We start from the raw sequence: 22,412 nt of genomic DNA, 5'->3' as shown, positions 1-22,412 counted from the left end.
GTGTCAAGCGACAAAGAGAGTGCTATAAAACACCAAGGATATCGGCACTGATTAATCCGTAAGGAAACTGCTGTGACAGTAGCAGTAGACCTGGTGTGACCAATGCCAGATATCATTACAAAAGATCTGCAGATTTTGGTCCCAATACTGAAAATGAAAACCAAGCAACGTGGAAGAGAATTACTTTTGTAATGATGATGTTTGGTTTGTGGGGTGCTCAACTGCACGGCCATCAGCACCCATACAAAGTCCCAATATTTACGCAGTCCAGTTTTTACACAATCCAATCTAGCCACTGTCATGAATGATGATTAGGATGACAGCACAAACATCCAGTCCCTGGGCAGATAAAATCCCCAACCCAGCCAGGAATCTAATGCAGGACCCCATGCTCCAGAGCAGCAATGCTAGTCACTAGACCACGAGCTGCAAACAACTTTTGTAATGAGAACCTCAGGTCTGTAGTTACCAAAACTGGCAACCACAAGAACTCGCTGTAGACATAACAATGCCTTGGGTGTATTTATCAAGTTTTATTAAAAGAGGACTTTTACACTCATTTATAAACTGGGCATCCCTTGTTGCAAACTGAAGAAAATCTATCTTGCACACACAAAATGAGGGTAGGAAATTAGATCAGATCTATGTTTGAACAATTTAAGATTACATAGCATACGTGAAAAATGGAAATATACTTAATGAACAAGTTACAAGAATTGCAACAACATGCCTAAAAATTTTGAGGAATTGTTCTAGTTTTGAAGTCATTTGTTCAGCTACCTTAAATATCAACCACATTTTTGATGTGGGTGCCTTTAGGATCTACTGTATGTATTCTGATTCAAATTCCTGGTAATTTATACATGGGGGGGGGGGGGAGTATGTACGTTATCTTTGATCTTTGATGGACGTGTGTGATTCCTTGATTAAACCCATGAGGTGCTTAATTACGTTGTGATGTGTTATGTCTGGATGCCATTTTTCAAGGGAGGAAATACATATGAACTGCTATTGCTGAAAAACTAACACCACTTGCTGTCAGCATATGTATTGACTTATTCTACTGACGTTCACTGCTCATGGGCAAGCTTTCCTTGAAGTACAGACTTTTGTGTCACAAATTATTCTGGCACTGAAGGAATGTATTTTCATAATACATGAAAAATTGTGCTTTTGTCATGAATGGTTAAGAATACATTTTCACTTTGAAATTTCACATCCATTGTGGATAAAATCAAAACTTATTTGCCGTGTCACTTTTCTACCAATTTCATTCATAGATACTGCAAAATGTATTGTGAACTGCCTTTTTTGAAGTATTTCATTTGATCACTTAAGTTCTTCTCTAAAAGAAGACATAGAAGAATGATAAACAAATCAGAAATTACCTGGTTTTGGTGGCAGAAGAGGTGAGTCTGTGTCCTGATCTGATCTCCCAGTAGAATCAAGCAGCTGGCTGGAATCCGGACTAGATACAGATGTTGATAGTTCCCCTTCACTTTCACCTATGTTTAGCAAAAATAAATTCCTTTGTAGAGTCACAATCTCATTGCACAAACCCATATTACGTTTACTTTAAGATTGCATAGTATGAATCACATTTCAAATCATTATAAACAAACAATTAGGAGATATAAAAGTGCAAGGAAGGTTAAACAATAGTAGACTGTGGTGTTGAGTACAAGAGGATGATACTGTGGTGAAGAATGAAGTTGAGGACAACAAGAAGCACAGAAAGTACATAATTTTTTTAGCAGAGTAAAGCTCTGTTGTAAGGAGAAATAAAGAGGCAGAAAACAGGCACTACATTAGTTCACAAAGAGGAACATTGTATGCAGAAATGTAAAGAAATTTGACTTAAAAACATTAGAATTATCAAGAATTACATTTTCAGAATATATGTTGCTTATGAGAATGCTGTTAGTTTTTGACTCATCTGAATGTTCTTGCTATAAAAATAGAACCATCATTATTACAATCACAAAAGATTTTATCTAACACTTAAGAGATGTTGGTTTGCCTCCTTCCTAAACTCCACAGTCCACTTATATACAAAGCATCAGTAGTAACAGTAGATTGTAACTCCCAAAAATCACAGTCCGAAACAAGTTTTCAGATCTGGTGGTTCTGTGATTAATCATGTTCATTTCCGACTTCCAATTTCAACTTCTCTCTTAAAGTGCTTTCATGTTTGTCTCATCAACAGAAGATGAAATGTAAAGAGGAATTCAAAATTCATTTACAACATCAGAAATCCTCATTGTGCTCCTTATGTTTTCCATTGCATATTGTTACTGTCAGTCACACAGTAAAAAGGAGAAAGGTACGTCCTAATAAATCTCTACATAAAGGGATGTTGCATATATTGATATCAGTGTAAATTGCTCCATCCTGTATAGTAAAATTTTCAACTGATTTCACGTAACATCTCATTTCTCAATATAATTATCTTTCACAATTTGATTACTTACAACTACCATGTGGTGGTAGAAAAAGTAACGACTATCTAAAAACCATGAAGAAAAGAACTGTACATAATTATAATTAGATACAGTGACCTGGTGGTTTATTTAAGATACCATCCGTTAACAGTGTTGGAGGAAAAGCTGTAGAAAGCCATTGTATGTTTTGTAAATACATGGTGCTTGTTTATCTACCGGAGTGAATTCCATTATGAACATAAAATGTCTGCTACCATGGAGTTTGTGTATGTAGTCAGAACACACATGATTCCCAGTAGTGACTCGTGATGCACAAGTGACAGTGGGGAAAAACTTAGGTACACTTTGCTTGTGAGTAAGATTTATTACACAGTTAATTTACAGAAACAAGAAGAAATGATTGTACTCAGAACTGTGAGTATGAATTACTACTTTGACTGGCATTGTAGAATCGTAGAAGGCTTCCAACTCTTGTTTTAACGAAATTTGTATTAACAGCCACTGACAAACAAGACCTGATCGAACATCTATTAGTAGAAGAATGATATTTTCACTCTGCAGCGGAGTGTGCGCTGATATGAAACTTCCTGGCAGATTAAAACTGTGTGCCCGACCGAGACTCTAACTCGGGACCTATGCCTTTCGTGGGCAAGTGCTCTACCAACTGAGCTACCGAAGCACGACTCACGCCCGGTACTCACAGCTTTACTTCTGCCAGTATCTGGTAGAGCACTACCCCGCGAAAGGCAAAGGTCCCGAGTTCAAGTCTCGGTTGGGCACACAGTTTTAATCTGCCAGGAAGTTTCATCTATTAGTATACTGAAGAATATAATCAACTTCTAAGTTGTACTATCAGAACACTGGAACAATTGTGATTGATTCTGTATTTTCAAAATTGTTCTCAGCATCTATAAAATAAGATTTCAGGTCCATAAACTGGAAGAAAGTAGAAACACAGCAGAACTACATCTATCGATTACTGCAAGAGTAAACATTGTTTAGCCAATATATCAACAAGAAAACAGCAAATACCAACAATGAAGTAGTTGCAGTCAAAGAGGAATGTTGGAAAATGAAGAGGGGTTTGTTCTGCAGCTGGTTCATGGGAGTGGTCTGAGGATTTGGAGCATATGCTGTCTGTAGACTACAGGCAAAGCAGCATCCCCTTCATTGTCCATTATCACATGAATTTGAACAACTTACATATGTCCTAAACTAGAAATTCCATCTATTTCTTTGCCTGGAAATACGGAACAGGTAACCCACATCTTGCAAAGCGGTATTCTTCCGCACACTCAGTCTAAGAAATTTCCTGGTCCATCCTGACACCACAACTACACCCAACCCCTTGCCACAGAACCATCCACCAATGGAAGACACAGGTGCAAGACCTAACCTACACACTGCTCCAGACTCTTCATAGGAATATCCTGTACCATCCTATCGCAGGCTGGGTCACCTGTGAAAGCAGTCATGTCATGTAACAGCTCTGCTGTAACTTCTGTAAAGCCGTGCCTTGTTCTCCAGTAGTGCCTGTCCCACACCAACCTCCAACCTCTCTCATTCGCAATACAGCAGACTGAGTACACCAGTGCACATTCCTGTCTTGCTGCCGCTCTTAACAGATGTAAGTCAGTCATCCCTCCAACATGGCCATTTCTTTTCTCCCCACTACCCACTCCACCTGACACAGACATTTTCACTGTGGTTCAACTGCAGCTGCAGTAGCGCACCCATGCGTGCGTGCACGCATGCATTTCAGTAGTTAAAGGTATCATCTGAAATCTTAGCAAAGTTTTCAGTCTCTTATGAGCCTATGGATAAACTGACATCTGAACTACACTATGTGATCAAAAGTATCCGGACACTGCCAAAAACATACCTTTTTCATATTAGGTGCATTGTGGTGCCACCTACTGCCAGGTACTCCATGTCAGCGACCTTAATAGCCATTAGACATTGTGAGATAGCAGAATGGGGTGCTCCGCAGAACTCGCGGACTTCGAACGTGGTCAGATGACTGGGTGTCACTTGTGTCATACGTCTGTACCTGAGATTTTCACACACCTAAACATTCCTAGGTCCACTGCTTCCAATGTGATAGTGAAGTGGAAATGTGAAGGGACACATACAGCACAAAAGCGTACAGGCCGACCTAATCTGTTGAGTGACGGAGACTGCCAGCAGTTGAAGAGGGTCGTAATGTGTAATAGGCAGACATCTATCCAAACCATCACACAGGAATTCCAAACTGCATCAGAATCCACTGCAAGTACTATGACAGTTAAACAGGAGGTGAGAAAACTTGGATTTCATGGTCTAGCGGCTGTTCATAAGCCACACATGATGCCGGTAAATGCCGAATGACATCTCGCTTGGTGTAAGGAGCGTGAAAATTGGATGACTGAAGAGTAGAAAAACTTTGTGTGGAGTGACGAATCATGGTACACAATATGGCGATCCAATGGCAGGGTGTGGGTATGGAGGATGCCCAGTGAACATCATCTGCCAGTGTGTAATGCCAACAGCAAAATTCGGAGATAGTGGTGTTATGGTGTGGTCGTGTTTTTCATGGAGGGGGCTTGCACATGATGTTTTGCATGGCAGTATCACAGCACAGGCCTACAATGATGTTTTAAGCACCTTCTTGCTTCCCACTGTTTAAGAACAATTCGGGGATGGCAATTCCATCTTTCAACACAACTGAGCACCTGTTCATGATGCACGGCCTGTGGCACAGTGGTTACACGACAATATTATCCCTGTAATGGACTGCCCTACTCTGAGTCCTGACCTGAATCCTATATAACATCTTTGGGATGTTTTGGGACGACAACTTTGTAACAGGCCTCACAGACAGACATTGCTACCTCTCCTCAGTGCAGCACTTTGTGAAGAATGGGCGGCCACTGCCCTAGAAACCTTCCAGCACCTGATTGAACGTATGCCTGTGAGTGTGGGAGCTACCATCAAGGCTAAGGGTGGGCCAACACCATAGTGAATTGTAGCATTACCGATGGAGGGCCCCACAAACTTAAGTCATTTTCAGCCAGGTGTCCAGATACTTTCGATCACATAGTGTATATGGTGAGATGTTGCCTTTATTCTTTCCATTATTTATATTCCACCAAAGTATTTTCTACCACAAAGAAAAGGTAAGGATAGAGAGACAAGGAAACAAAAATAGAAAACAAAAGACATGTTAATACATAAATGTTGGAGGAAAATAACAATAAAAGCTATACATTTTAAGGTAAAGGTAAAAAGTAAAAATAAAAAGATATGTGTTGCACAACGAAACATGGGCAGACAGGGTGAGAGAAGTTAAGAGAAATGGATGATGACAGGAGAATATCACAAATATACAGCATGTGGATGGAATAAAATGAGAAAATGTTACAGAACAAATTCTTATCTGCATTCTTCTTGCTTAGTTATGTTTGGAGGTAAACTTTACCAGTATATGGAAATGTTCATTCATTCTCACTGACAACTAAGTGACCCATATGGCAGCTAGAAGTGGTTATCTCATCCCTGAGGCTAGCCTGTAAGATCATCACTGTAGTGTCCTATGCATGCAGCCACAAGTTGCAGTAAGAAAGCAGCTGGTGATAGACACCAGGCAAAGTGATGCCTATAGGTCCCACTGAGCTCGTGAAACACACTGACAATCGACTGCCGTTTATCACAGTGCTACAACGATGAAAGATGATATACTGTTAAAATCAACAAACTTACATTCTACTGGACAGGTCTAGAATAAGATGGGATAGTTCCAATTGGGATACTAGTTGTTTAATTGTAATACAAATTTGTGTCATTAAATGACAAAAGAATTATATGCTCAAGCCAATGTTGTCAAATATTGCTGAAGATTTTCTTGTTCACTATAACAGCCATTTGAAATGAGAATGTCAAAGTATCTAGTTACTTCATACAGTTTCTGAAAAGTAGCATGCTAAAATTATGAAAATTGACGAGTTTACACTTATTGTCTTTTAGGTATATCCCGAAAAACCGAAAAACTAAATTGGGAAGGCTTGAGGATATCACCAGATGTTGCATTTTTTTTTCTTTTTTTTTTAAGGGGGGGGGGGGGGGAGGGAGGAGGAGCTGAAAGTAAATTATGATATTGGATTTTTAAAAAGGTTTTCTTTGATTTCATCAAAAAATATGAATACTATTTCTTATTTACCAAAGCAATTGACCACCAAGTTTCAGCCAGGAACCACTTGGGGACTAATCAGTGTAATATTTTTGTCACTGCTTTTTCCTTGCGCTCTAGTTTTGAAAAATTTGTTGCATTATTCTGAAGTGGCAAGTAAGAGAAAAACACAGTGAACTGTATTTGACAGAACTAATACTTATAAATGCTATATTCAATATCAGATTATGACAAAGTGATGCTTTTAGTTCTGTGGAACACACTGAAAGTTAGCAGACCTAGAATAAGGCAGGGTAGCCTATCTAAGGAAAATCCATGGCACCTTCATTGTACACTGGATCAACCCAGATGGAAGTGCAAACAATTAATGAGCGAGTCACATGCACATTCTCGCCCCCCTCCAACAGGAACACATAAAGCTGAACAGTTGTTGCATAACAACTGTTATGTCTATAAAATTAGTTTTATCTCACATGGAGTACGTCATGGGAGATGTGTGAATGTGCGAGTTTCATCAGTAACTGTATACACAAGGACACAAACAACAAGGCACTGAAATAAGTTGAAAAGGGGGCAAAAGATCTGTGTAGATAGTTGGGTGACAGTAACTTGCCATGTAGTAAGAAAAGTGAACATTGTGGTCACTCTGATGCAGAAGAAGTTGCTCGATGCAAATGAGGTTACGAAATTTTTTTTGTGGCGAGAGTTACCTATCTTGAAACTTATTGCCTGGTATGATGTAGGTTGGAAGCCTGGTTTAAGTTAGAACGTGAAATAACATCACAAAAATGCACAACTCAAAATTTACATTTGTGCAAAAAAACAGCCAGCAGAAAATTTTATATATGATACTATTAATGATGGTTTTAAAAGTGAAATATGTGTATATTGAATTGAAGCTACCAGTAAATTAAACGTGAAATGTGTTTATACTGAACTGAAGCTAACAGTTTTCTTCTAAACGAAATTTTATTACTTTCTTAAATTAACTTTTACACATACATATCCACATGTTCCGTATCGTACTTACACTACAGCAAACTGCCGGTACTGATTTGTGTATTTTGCATTACATGATATCATATCACAACAGAATATATCTGTTTTTATGGTAACTATACACAGTGAATGCCTTTCCAAAATCGAAGTCATTGTGAGATGGTCTTTCAACAGTAGTCATCAGAAGTTTGCTCTTTCCACAGAAAGACAATATCTGATTTCTTTTCTTATATTGTTCAAGCAACTAAACCCTCGCTCGCAGTCAAATGTGTACAGGAGTTTACCAGTGGCGTATTCTATGATTAAATCCATAAGAGGACTTTGTTCACTCATCTCATGAACACTAATGATTCTACCAACTCTTCGAAATTCATGCCATTCCATCTGATGTTCAATGCCATATTAAACAACACCCATTCCAACAACAGTTCATTTCAATTTACAGCTGTCAGTGAATTAATAAATGCATATATTTCTGTGATTTGCTAACTACAACATTTGTCATCATTTCTGTAGTTTTTAGGATACAATATATTTTAGACTACTAACTTACCTAAATCCCCTTGTCTCTCATTTAAATTTTTAAGCAGGTTATCTAGGAATTTGCAAATCTGGATGGCTGGATGAGGATTTGAACAACTGACCTCCCAAATGCATTTCCACTGTCTTACTACTATGTCATCTCACTAGGTATCAAAAGAGATATGGTCCTCACATGTAACAGATTGTAGGATGGGAGGCTGTTTCATAACAATGGTTCCCAACTTGGGATAACTACCCTCTGGGAGGTAAAATGAAATATTCTGATAGGGTAGGAACAATAAGGGTTCTATTGAGTTTCAATCATAGAACTAAAATACTTTTAAATTATTATAATTTTTTTCAAAAGTTAGCATACATGTGTGACACGATGTACTGGAGGTTATAGCTCCCCACATAGTCCATCCACTACACATGTTCATGCTTTTTATTGAGTGTCTGTGGCAGTGGAAGTGTGACATACCTAACAAATACTCAATATCTCAAAGAGAGAGTTGTCTGGAGAATGTCAGCTGCTTTAGTCCCTGGTTCAGACAAAAAATGTATAGGTATCATCCAACGCAAAGAAATTGGTTGTATTATTGTTTATTCCACCACCACCATGAGACAACATGTGCTCTGTCATATGAAACTGGACACACAGCAACGTCACTTATGTCTTAGCAACCAAAAAATGCACTATGTATGTTTTCTTTTGGCCATGACAACTTGCCTTTATGGGCTGATAGTGTGTTTTGTGGCTTCTCACTTATTTCTCTAACTTTTTGAAGACTGCAGTAAGTTGTTTTATTTATCTACCACCACACTTACATAAATGTATGTATGAACTGAACAGCATTCACTGCCAACTGACCAGTCACTGTAGTGGTATATAATAATCATCATGTAACTGTAGCTCTCCGATGTCCGTCCCATGTGGTGTGTTTTACTGTTCTTGAGTTGGCCATAGCGTAGCTTTGATTACTGCAGGGGCAGTTTTTGCACATCAGTTACTGCCTGTATCTGTCACACTTGAGGATGGTTTAAAGATGGGCACTTGCATTCGAAACTAGTCATCATCAAGAAATAAAAAAGATACTTCCCAATGCAACTTATGATAGAGCTACAACCATTTATTTCAATTGTAAGACACATTGTGGACCTATTTTTCACCTGCAGCATGCTTTAAGTTTATTGCATAGCTGTGTCATGGGTCCATGCTGATGGGGATGGTACCCCAAACTTTAGTTTACACCATTCTCCTTTTTATGATGGTACAACCCAGTTGTGCCTGACAACAGACGCACGTGACAAGTTTTCAGTTAAACAGGCAGCAGTGGAGACTGAAGTTGAGTCTCCAGCGTATGGAGACACATCGTTCAGAGATGATGTCATAGGACCCACTGGTGAATTTAAAGTGTGCATACAGAGCTCATGTTTTATCTCTAGCTAATACCCGACTGCATCCAGGGGTAACTGTCTGGAAAGGTTAGGAACCACTGTTTTAAATGGAAGGGCAGCAGAAGGCAACTATCAAGTGCTGCCGTCTGTTGTTGTAACTGGCATATATTGAAAGATGTATTGGTCATTATTAGAATGTAGGCGAATATCTTTGAAGTTGGGATGAGATTTAGAAAATTGTTAGATACAACACATGTTCAGAAAATCAGTGTACTGTAACCATAAGAGGCTGAGGTTTTCTTTGAGGTTTAACAACACTGGTAGGTAGAGGGGATCCCCGGTCCAGAGTAAGCATCGCAAAAATACAGTAGAATGTAAACTCATGTTGTGGTGTCCAGCTGTGTGAAAGCTGTCGGTAAGAAATTCCAGAAAGTGAGAGCCATTTGCTGTGATTCACTCTTTATTTGCAGAAGGAACAATACCTAATGAATTTTTCTTTTTTTTGTGAATCAAAGTAGTTTATGGTAAAGGTGTTATCACCAGAAAGAGTACATAAGTGGTGTAGGGAATTTACTGAAAGAAGAACAAATATTAAGACTAACAGACGAATGGATGACCTTTCAATTTGACTTACAAGTTGGTGGAAGAAATTGAGGAATCGGTTCATGAAGACAGTCGATTGACAGTGCTTGAAATTTCTGTGATGTTTCCAGTTATCCAGAACTCTATTATAGAAGACGCTCATAGAAAAGCTGAGATACTGAAAACTGCGCAAGATGGGTCCCAAAATAGCTGACAGTGCAGCACATGAAAAATCAGGTCAATAGTACCTGCAGGTTTCTTAAGCGACTTGAATTTGAAGGCAAGGAGTTTCTGAACTCTATTGTCACTGGAGATGAGACATTGGTGGCAAGTTATATGCCCAAGTTAGAAGACAGTTGTCACAGTTGTGCCACACCAATTCCAATCTGCCGAAAAATTCAAAACCACAAATTCTGGCAAAGACATCATGGCCTGAAGTGTTCTCAAACCAAAAAGGCTTAATTGGTTGAATTTCTGCCTCAAGTGGAGACCATCAATGCACAACAATATTGTGAGACCCTTAAAAAAATTCTACGGGAGCATGCAAAACAAACCAAGGGGAATGCTGATGACAGGCATGTGCTTCTTGCACAAAAACACCTCCTTATACTGGTGTTACCAAGGCACTCTTTTGACTCATTTGGTTGGGACGTTTGAACCCAGTTTCTCCCCACCCATGTACTCTCCTGACTTGGTAGCTTCAGATCGTTTCACCTTCCTGAAGGTACACATGAGTGGAATTAAATTTTCAACGAACAAGAAGGCACAGAAAAATTCTGAAGGTAGGTGGAGGGGGAGGACACAGAGAAGCTTGTGCCATGGCTCACCATATGCACTGAACTAGATGGTAATTATGTGGAAAAATTATCAACAACTGTATCAGCAATTTCTTGTAATTTTTTCAAGTACACTTTTTCTAAAGAAGTATGAGAATCTAATACATTTACTTTCTTAACATGTCTCATATATCAGATATAATAAGTTCAAATTGATTAAAATAATGGCAGTGTACTGGAACAGTACAAGCAACTGGTAATCTACTGACTGTAGGAAAGTTTAAGATTCCTGAAACAAAACCAGCACTTACACCAACATTTACTGTGTGTCATCTGGAGCATTTCCAGAACCAGAGCTCACTTGAATGCCATCTACAATTTCCTATCTCTTTACATTAATCATTTTCTTCCTCACTTATAGTTGTTTCATTTCATAATGGCAGATGATTGATCTCAATATGCTTCAATCAAATATGCAACCAGTATATGAAGCACTGCACCATTTTGCTCAGTAATCAATGGTACAAACAACTGTGGAGTTCATGAGAATAGTCAACAAAAAATCATTATTGAACTGTATCTTCATGTACAGAGAGCAAAATGTGCTTGCCTGTAAACAATATGTTAGGCACATGGAGAGTGTTGAACAAAATAATTTATTCGTTTCCTACATTTGCCCATTTTGTTCTTTGGATCAAATTATTTTGTATGGTAGAATCTAAAATTTCTGGTGCGCTAATTTTCCCATTCTTTGACAAGAAATTCCAATAAAATCTGCATGTTTCCATGAAGAGCAGTCCATTAAATTTTGGGTGTGCAGCCACGCAGATAAAAGTTTGTCCTCAGATATTATTAGCTAGTCTAATCTCTGTAGCTTCCTTGAAGACAAATTCCCAAAACGAAGAGGTGGATGTTAAAATAATCACATCACTGTGGTTCATGGAACACCTTGTATCAACACAATGTTCAGCCACAGCTGACTTGCCTAGCTGTGATAAGCTTGTGTATCATTGATGCTCCACACATCTCTCATGAACAGTGCATGTTGTTTGACCTATGTACAACTTCTCACAATTTCCGCAAGGAACCTGATACACACCCACTTTACGAAGCAGTAAGTCATCCTTTACAGAGCTGAGTAAAGCTGCTATCTTTGTGGGGGGCCGAAGATAATCTTAACAGTGATTCTCAAGAATACAGCCTATCTTCGAGGAAAGAGCACCCATACAGGGCAGAAACACACTTGATCTGAAGGAGTTACTATCTTCTTCCCCATCAAACACCTGTATTCTAGGTTTGGCATTGAATGCTCTATGAATTTGTTGTGGAGAAAATCCATTTGCTTTAAAAATGCTCTTGAGAAATGTGAGCTCTTCTTGCAAATTATCTTTATAGGATATACAGTGCACACTATGCGCTAAGGTCTCAAGGACACCTATGTTCTGTGAAGGGTGATGGCAGCCACTGCCATGTAGATATAGATTTGTGTGTGTTGGTTTCCGACAAAACATGTCCTAATGTGCCATCAACTTTACAGCCAACAACATCAAAAATGGGGAGGCAACCTCCTCCTATTTCCATAGTAAAATTGATGCCAGCATGGATAGAGTTCAAATGCTCAAGAAATCAATGTAATTCATCCATCCCATTTGGCCATACCACAAATGTGTCATCCACGTACCTCCAGAAGACCATTGGTTTAAAACTTGCCGAGTCCAGTGTCTTGTCCTCGAAGTCTTCCATGAATAAATTAGCTACCAGAGGGGAGTGGGGGCTTCCCATAGCAAAGCCATCAACCTGCTCATAAAATTCACCATTAAACTGAAAATAAGATGATAAAAGCACGTGTTCAAATGAGACCGTAATGTTCTTATCAAACTGTTGGCTGATAAGAGATAAAAGGTCCTTTACATCTCTACATCTACATCATACTCAACAAGCCACCTAATGGTGTGTGGTGGAGGGTACTTTCACTACCACTATCTGATCCCTCCAAACCTGTTCCACTTGTGAATAGTGTATGAGAAGAATTATTGTCGGTAAGCCTCTGTATTGGCTCTAATTTCTCAAATTTTCTCCTAGTGGTCAATATGCGAGACATATGTGGGGAGAAGTAATATTTGTCCGACTCCTTCCGAGAAGTGCTGACCCAAAACTTCAGTAGTAAAACTCTCCGTGATGCACAATGTGTATCTTTTAACGTCTGCCAGTGGAGTTTGTTTAGCATCTCTGTAACGCTCTCTCGCCAGCTAAATGATCCTGTGACGAAACGCACCGCTCTTCGTTGGATCTTCTCTATCAGTTCTACCTGATAAGGATCCCAGATAGATGAAAAATACTCAAGAATCGGGGGAAACAAGTGCCTAATAAGCCACTTGATTCGTGGATGAGTTTATTTCCTTAAGATTCTTCTCATGAATCTGAGTCTGTTGTCTTGCTTTTCCAACTGAGTTTTATTTGGTCATTCCATTTAAGGTCGCTCTGGACAGTTACACCTGGATATTTTACGGCAGATGCTGTCTCCAGCTGTTTATCATCAAAAGTGTAACTGTACAGTAGTGGATTTCTTTTCCTATGAATGCACAATATGTTACATTTATTTACATTCAGGGTCAACTGCCATAGTCTGCACCATTCATCAATTCGCTGCAGGTCACTCTGCAAATTCTTACCACCTACTGGCGTTGCTACCTTGATAGAAACAACTGCATCATCTGTGAATAGCCTTAAAGAGCATCCAACACTTTCTACTAGATCATTTATATATATTGTGAACAGCCAAGGTCCTATCACACTTCCCTGTGGAACTCCAGATATTACCTTTACATCTGTTGATTTAGTTCCTTTAAGAGCAAGAAAGTTTTGAATCTCATCACAGGTCTGCTCCAATACTCCATAAGCTCATATTTTTTTCATTAAACGAGAATGTGGGACAGTGTCAAATGTCTTACTGAAATCAAGGAACATGGCATCAGCCTGAGTGCCATTTTGCACTGCGCTGTGGATCTCACGGAGGAACAGAGCGAGCTGAGTTCAGCAGGATCTCTGTCTGTGGAATCCATGTTGATTTTTATGGAGGAGCTGTTCATTTTCCACCAGCATCATAAACTAAAGGCTATGCCTTGTTGATTTAGCCAAGTCCCTCTTTCCACTGTCATCCTCTTCAATTCTTCATACGATTTTATTAAAATAAATTGCTCTTGGCCTGCCTCTTGGTTTCCCCCCCCCTAAAACTTTTCCTTCAAATGCATTCTTTAGGAACTGGTTGTGTCTCATTATGTACTTTATCATTTTTGATTTTCTTCTTCCTATATAATTTAGCAGCGTTCTCTCTCATTCACTTCTCTTAAGACCTGTTCATTACTTTTTGTATCTACCCAGCATTTTCCAAGAATGTCATAATTCTTGAGCATAAAGCATGTTCCATAATTCTACAACACATTGACGTCAACACTATAGGTCTATAATTGTGTGGCTCTGTCTTACGCCCTTTCTTAAAAATGGGATGGCCGGCACTTTTTTTTCCAGTCTTTAGGTACCTTTTGTTGTTCAAGCGATCTAAAATAAATTCCTACTAGAAGAGGAGCAAGTTATTTCGCAATCTTATAGGTATCTCATCTAGACCTGAAGCCTTTCCACTACTAAGTGATTGTAGCTGCTTTAAAGGTAGCTCGGTGTATAATGATACAACGTCAAAACTAACAAGCACATCCGTACTATTTAACCTGTCATTGCTAAGTCTTGGAATTAAATCCACAGAACTATGAAAGCAGTGACTACATTTTCCTACCAGTGGTTTTTATAAGGAAGCTAAATATTTGGCAGAAAAATACGTTTGTGAACCTATATAGATGCTCTTTATTTAAAGATGGGCCGTATTCTTGAGAAACACTGTGTTACGGTGATCTCCCGCCGCACCCCCCCCCCCCCCCCCCAGAAGATTGCGGCTTTGCTCTGCACTGTAAAGGATGATTTACTGCTTCATAAAGTGGGTGTCTATCAGATTCCTTGCGGAAATTGTGAGAAGTCGTACATAGGCCAAACAACACGCACCGTTCACGAGAGATGTGTGGAGCATCGAAGATACACATGCTTAACACAGCCAGACAAGTCAGCTGTGGCCCAACATTGTGTGGATACAGGTCATTCCATGAATGACAGTGATGTGAATATTTTAACATCCACCTCTGTTTTGGGAATCTGTCTTCAAGGCAGCTATAGAGATTAGATTAGCTAATAATTTAATAAATAGTGATAACAGTTTTAATTTGTACAAAGTACGGAATCCAGCTCTTGGGGGTAATTAAACTGCAGAGAAGTCATGGTGTCACTGCCACCGATCATACATCAATACTGAATCTAATGTCTGTATGCCTTCGCCACAGGCAGCACATGTGCAAGCGTATTTCTTTGCCGCTGACCAGCGTCTGTGACCGGCACATGCAGTAGCGGTTGAGCATGTAAGGCCACGCTTGGCATCTTGTCATCAGTCTTGAGACTCACTCTGAGGATGGCCAGATGATAAGCAGCCAAAATATCAGTGGACGAAATGTTATTTGCGTGCCTGTAGACCCGAAATTTAATGGACTATTCATTATACCACGAGAAGTTGAAAATGCTGTATTCTGAATGTTGTGTATTTGACTTACTCACTATTATTTAGTGTTCAAATGGTCTGCAGTCAGCAAGACTTTGTTTTAATGTTAATTCAGTGGTTTCCATTCATGGAATGTAATTCAATGTTTTCGATTTCTTGAGTTTTCCGCAATGACTTTTCCTGAGGAAGCTGACTAAGTCAATTAGGTCTATATACAGAATATTCTGTGTGACCCAACGAAGATTGTTATTGTTCAACATTTCAACCCTGCTCGTCCACCTCAAACCATTATCAGTAGAAAGAAGCTAATTACCTAGCAGACACCCAAAACTGTAGCTGTATTTTTAAATAAAAAAATAAAAAAACTGCCCTATGGATCAGGTATCCACCAAATGTGGGAGTTAATTCAGTGGCACTCTGAATTTTGTACTTTTGGATTACCCTCTATCCTTTTTAATTCTTTAGTTTTTCAAAAGTTGGGTTTTGCTAACATTGCATAGTTTTTTGAGGTATAAGGTGGGGGATTGGTGCTATCTTGCTGTGTCTGATTTAGCCTTTAGCAGAGTGTGACAAAATTGCTAAATTCCCAATTAGCATCACATCCTCCAAAAACTTACTGTCTTTTTCAGATGAAGAAACCTCACTCTAATTTCAAAAGCTAATCTGTATCTGATTTTCTGTTTACATTTGTGTGATGAAGCTTTTTTCCTATCCAGACTTGACAACAACTATCTAACATTTTGAAACAATATGCAAATACATACTCGCTTCTTCTCTATGAGCAGGTTTCATCTCGTGCGACAATGAAGCTGTAGTTGTTGCTGTCGTCGTTGACCCACTCGCTGTTGTAGCTGTTGGTGGTGATGCAGTGCTGGCATTGATATATGGGCTGCTGCTAACAGTCTTTTCCTCTATTTCAGCTACAAAATTTGATGGGAATACTCCTACCTGAAATATTGAAGTTATATATAATTAAAAACTAACTGCTACTGAAATGAAAGTCATTTGATACATACGTTGTTTTCTCTCTTTTTTTCCTCCACGAAGCCTACTCTGCATAGTGCACTACTTAACAGACCACAATTAAAATGAAACAAGTAAGAACAATGTACTCAAATAAAAATCAGGACTTTTCTTATGCATATCTACTAATATTTGTAGAAGTTAATTACAGTTACACAAATGAACTGAGTTCTACACTATCATGCACTAAATACCAATCCTCACAATTAGTTATTGCTCCAGGTAATTACATAGTAGTTATCTATTTTCACTGGAAGACAAAGACCATGATTATCACAAAACTGAACTGTCATACAACATATAGTGGAAACGCTTCTCATAAACATACAGTTTATGAGTGGCACAAATGTACATTTGAGAGCCACTGGTACACATGAGACAGGAGATTGTCAGGTGGTTCATGCCCAGCAGATGAGGACAGAGAGAGAGAGAGAGAGAGAGAGAGAGAGAGAGAGAGAGAGAATTTTGTATACTATCCTACAAAGTGAGGTAATTTGCATCTCTCTAACTGGGCATTTTCCAGGCAGCTTTTTAGAGTGTATTGAGAAAATGTTTGCCTCTTACAGCATGCAGATTCACAATTTCACAAGAAATTATAAACACACCTTAGGTGGAAACAAGGATTTTATTCTAAATGATGAGTCAACTTTCCACTTGTATGTTTCACCACCACTGGACTGTAGCAATGAATATCTTCATCCGTTTTTAAACCATATTTGCTACAGTGAGGGGGGAAAAAATGCCTTAGGCAACAGTTAAATTTAAAGATCTTTCCACTTTCAGCGGATTAGTAATTCATAAGATGGAAAATATTTTTTATCCCACAAACTGACAAGGAAGGTCAAGAATGTGACACTGTCACATTTCCCTAGAAAAATCTACAATTTGCTCAGGTACACAGTTTCAAGTTGGTGGATAGGTAAAGTTGGGCCACTGCAAGGTCACACCATTTGCCAGACGTGATATCTATGTTTTTACTTCTGAGAATCAAATAAATATGAAGTTTTTAAAATAGCCTGACTAAGCTTTCTGACCCCTAACAAGAATCTGCACAGCTGTTTAAGACATTTCAGGCATGTTGCAGTCAGTTTGGCAAAAAATTTAATTCAGGTAAAATGCCTGGTGGATTAGCAAGTAAGTTACATTGTCTCTGAAGAACATACCTGACTAAAAATTTACTTATGTTGTTAAAAATTAAAATCACACCCCACCAGAACAAGTTCAGAGTTGTAACAGTGAATGTGTATAGAACTTAAGTTCTAAGTTTTAATTCAAGTATACTAATCAAAAGTGCATTTGTTTGATAAGCAAGATGAACAGAACCACTGATAATACAGCTACATTGTTTCATGTAACAACAAAATAACGGAGACAAGCAAGTAACTGTATAACTGTCAGACTTGAATATACTTTCAACGTAGGACATACTCCTTTTTCCAGTACCAGTAAGGAAATTCAAATTTTTAAGACTTAACTGTATGTTTTAACTGCCTCATCCCTTTTTAGTGTACCTTCGAATTAGCTTACCATTCTTCTTTTCTGCCCCTCTTATTCAACTGTTTAATAGGTCAACAGCAATACATGTCTCAATAGTAACATTTATGGCATATTCAACAAACAGGAAGTTTCTTTTGTGTGACCCCTGTTCCTTTCTTACATAGAAACCAGTTACAGTATTTTGCTTTTTGTACTCAAGTATCAAAGCACTTTTGAGTGCAACAAAGCTAAAAAAAAGCAAGCTTAAGAATACTGTCAGGCAATGGAAGAGACAGATATGAAGTAGGTTTCTGTTTTTATATTTCAAAAATAAAACTGTAGAATGTAAGTTTTTGTCATCATTCCTCTTCCCAAATCCACTCAATCACAGTTAACTGTGTGTGAACATTTCTTTCCTCTTGCCCCATGTCAATCTGCACTCCCATGCATTTAAAGTTCTGCATTACTGTAATTATTTCATATTTAGTCTAGAGTATTTGTGTTGGGTCTATTTTGTTCTGTTAACTGTGTGTTCCAATTTTGGATTACTATTGCAGTCTTTTTCAGTGTGTGTTTCCCATTTGAAGACTACATTTTATGAATACAGACAGTGTAGAAACTAAATATGAGCTTTCCAATGTACATCTTTAAAAATCTGTACTTTTGAGGATTTTTACCAAAAATTCTAAAATCCAGGAACTTGTTTCATAACGTAGCTCACTCTTGTCAAGAGCTTTCCTGTTTGTTCCCAGGGAGAGTTATGTCGACATTTGAACAACAGTCTGTTTTCTTGGTACATACAATAATTCCCATTCTTTGTGGTGATTTCAAAAAGTGATATTACTGTTGTTTCAATTCCAAACACTCAACTACTTGCAACCCTCTTAACTCTCTCAACAACTCTGGGACAATGTGGATTTGACACTGTCTACAACCAGATAAGTCTCTGTTGAGAAAACTATTACACCAATACGATAATGCTCTGAGTGTAATATTCATCCCACCTAAAAAATATGCTCAGAAAAATAATGCTATAATGCTCATCATCTTGTTTTTAGATTTACCCACAGTTCAATGCTTCCTCTTATAAACAAGTTGGTAAGGTCTGAAGCAACAAAGAAAACAGATTCATGCTTTATAAATCAATATACACAATTTACTCACCCTATCTCGAAGTCTTCCTTTCCACCAGCCTTCTTCAACTTCTGTAATGACATGGATAATATCATCAACCTGTAATTCCAACTCATCTTCGTTGACAGGAGCATAGCTGAAAAGGACCTTGCACTTTCTTCCCTTAACTGGAACAAATTGAAAAAAATATTATATCTTGCCTTTCCAGGAAACAGTGGATTTTTTGTCTTACTCTAAAGTCTTACCTGGCCTCAAAGCGACATCATTTGACATTCTGCTGTCAGGTGGCTCTGAAACAACCTGAAATAAATATTTCATGTAAATGTTGTTAAACACATACAGTTCTTATTCTGCAATTTATGATAGTATTACAGTAACAGAAAGAGACTAATAGTAACTGTCACTATGTATCATTGGCACCCATGTTAAGCATAGTGCAGTATGTTTCAAATGCAATCAAAAGTGTGAAGTGTGCTACTTCTTGTTAGTTGGTTGATGCATACACTGTATGTTTGTTTACAAGATAATAACCTGTTTCTCGCAGCAGGTATTTAAATATACTTTGTCCACAAAACACTACATGTTAGTATATAATTTCACAGTTATAAGCTGAGCTAATTCGTTTTAAAGTCACACTTTTTCTGGAGACTATCACTTGCTGCTTTAAGTTCCACTTGCAAACTTCGCAATTAACACAGATGGTCGCAAAATAATAATTTAATGACATGGAATCAGTGTCTGTCATCATCTAAAGATTTGGGTCGCTGGACAGCGCACAGTCAGTAAAACAGAACAGTGATTGTCATAAATAAATTATTTTGCACATGCTTCCCAACCTTGACGAAATTGTCAGGAAACATTCCTCTCTTGTTTCCTAAAGTGCCCTCCCACCATCCTCCTGGTTGTGTTTTGATGTTGGTAATAACATCACCTTTCCTCAGCGTCAGTTCATCGGGCTCCTGAGCCACGTAGTCAAATTCGACGACTGCTTCTATTCTTGATGTTCCTAAAAAAAGTTAAAACAGTATCTTCTACTCATCATTGCGTTTACTTTAGCATCCACTCTCTGATGCCATCCTTATCGCTTAAGATAACAGCAACACATATATCAGTGATGTGTAACTTACGTATCGATTGTACTAACCCATTTTGACGCATATAAATTACTGGCGGGAAATCCTCTTTAAACGTTCCATGTAGGTGCGACAGGACTACATCACACCTGACACGACGGCCCTGCCCAAATGATATCATACGTAAACAAGTGTGCCATATTCACAACACACAGTGTCCACCAAAGAATATAGCATGAAGACTACCGAGTGTAGTTGCCCTCACTGGAGGCTCTGTGAAATGATGTGTTTTGACTTTCCTGCGCTGAGTCGCGGATCCCGTTGTCATGGTAACGATTACATTGCAGTGACACTGGAAGAGGTACTCATTGGGTTCATGGGAACAGCTTCTCTCGTGCAGATCACTGCACCGCAGATCCGTTGCACAGTAAAAGATTGAAAACGTAATTATTTTTCCGGGTACGACCTCGATTTAATTAAGACAAAATTTAAAAAAAAGTATCAGAGATTCTTTAGCGCTACGCTATCAAAAAACATATTATCGTCAATCATTTATTACAACACATTGCCAGTTGGAGAAGAAATCATACAGTTTGATGAAAGTTACTTACTTCATTAATCATAATTTAAAGAATCGAACTCCCATGTACAAAACTGCTTCAGACGTCTGATTACTTTAGGCTACAAATGTTTTAGATAAATATTTGACTTCAAGTCGTCAAACTTTTAAGTGCTCTCATTATCAACACATGATAAGTAAAGTCTGGGTAATTTGCGCTTCGTTTTCAGAACAGCTAGTTTATCACCAACCTCAATGTTTATATCATCATCTCTCAGGAACTATGAGTCGTATAATGATAGAATTTTGCAGGTTCATTCATCTACGTTTTTATCTGTACTCTGCAAACCACCATGAGATACATGGCAGAGGGTCGTCCCATTGTACCAGTTATTAGGGTTTTTTCCCTTTCCATTCACGTGTAGAGCGCGGGAAGAATGATTGTTTGAATGCCTCTGTGCATGCAGTAATTATTCTAATCTTATCCTCACGATCCCTATGTGAGTAATACGTAGGAGACTCTAGTATATTCCTAGAGTCATCATTAAAGACGGTTCTTGAAACTTTGTTAATAAACTTTCTCGGGTTAATTTAAGTCTATCTTCAAGAGTCTGCCAGTTCAGTTCCTTCAGTATTTATATTACTCTCTCCCAGGGAGTAAACAAATCTGTAACCATTCGTGCAGCCATTCTCCGTAGAGCAATGCCGAATAATGTCATTGAAGATACCATTCTCACAGATAAGCAGTTTGTGAGATTTCTATCGTGGTATACGTTCAATATCCCCCGTTAGTCCTATTTGGTATGGGTCCCACACATTTGAACAATATCTAGAACCGGTCAAACGAGTGATTTATAACCAATCTCCTTCGTAGACTGGTTGTATCTCCCTAGTATTCTACCAATAAACCTGCTTTACCCACGACTGATCCTATGTGATGATTCCATTTCATATCTCCACAAAGCACTACACCCAGGCATATGTGTGACTTGACCGATTCCAACAGTGACTCATCGATATTATATTCATAGCATACTACGTTTTTTTTCATTTTGTGAAGTACACAGTTTTACATTTCTGAACATTTAAAGCAAATTGCCAGTCTTTGCACCACTTTGAAATCTTATCAAGATCTGACTGAATATTTCACACCTTCTCTCAGACAGTAGTTCATTATAGATAACTGCATCATCTGCAAAAAGCCTGATTTTACTATTAATATTGCCTACAAGGTCATTAATATACAACATGGAAAGCAAGGGTCCCAACACTCATCCCTGGGGCACACCGGAAATTACTTCTACACCTGATGATAACTCTCCATCCAAGATAAGGTGCTGTGTCCTCCATACCAAAACGTTCTCAATCCTGTCACAAATTTCACTCCGTACCCCATATGATCGTGCTTTTGACAACAAGCGTAGGTGCGGTACTGAGCCAAATACTTCTCGGAAATCAAGAAATACTGCATCTCTACCTGACTGCTTGATCCAGAGCTTTTAGTATGTCATGAGAGAAAAGTACGAGTTGGGTTTTACATCATCGACGCTTTCAAAATCCATGCTGGATGGCATGGAGGAGGTCATTCTGTTCAAAATACCTCAATATGTCTGACCTCAGAATATGTCCTAAGATTCTACGACATATCGATGTCAGGGTGGACCTAT

At 38.5% G+C, this 22,412-nt stretch overlaps 1 protein-coding gene across 2 annotated transcripts in view; it reads right to left on the bottom strand.

The window, feature by feature from the left end:
- The window catches only part of LOC126193984 (CD2-associated protein), an 83,369-nt gene extending 62,966 nt beyond the window's left edge, over positions 1 to 20,403 (bottom strand). The window contains exons 1-6 of one of the 2 annotated variants that reach the window (XM_049932730.1): positions 20,258 to 20,403; positions 19,950 to 20,119; positions 19,359 to 19,413; positions 19,144 to 19,280; positions 16,245 to 16,428; positions 1,389 to 1,505 (exon numbers count right to left, since the gene is read on the bottom strand). In XM_049932730.1, the coding sequence (XP_049788687.1) occupies positions 1,389 to 1,505; positions 16,245 to 16,428; positions 19,144 to 19,280; positions 19,359 to 19,413; positions 19,950 to 20,119; positions 20,258 to 20,261 (667 nt within the window). In that variant the 5' untranslated portion in view covers positions 20,262 to 20,403. Of the gene's footprint in view, positions 1 to 1,388; positions 1,506 to 16,244; positions 16,429 to 19,143; positions 19,281 to 19,358; positions 19,414 to 19,949; positions 20,126 to 20,257 lie in introns of those variants that run through there. The other variant, XM_049932732.1, reaches the window with a different exon arrangement.
- Positions 20,404 to 22,412: the final 2,009 nt, after the last annotated feature.

This window comes from Schistocerca nitens, chromosome 1 (genome assembly GCF_023898315.1).
Source record: "Schistocerca nitens isolate TAMUIC-IGC-003100 chromosome 1, iqSchNite1.1, whole genome shotgun sequence".
Classification (NCBI taxonomy): Eukaryota; Metazoa; Arthropoda; class Insecta; order Orthoptera; family Acrididae; genus Schistocerca; species Schistocerca nitens.
Note: the sequence above shows the minus strand (reverse complement) of the source record. Positions and strands in the feature narration are given on the sequence as shown.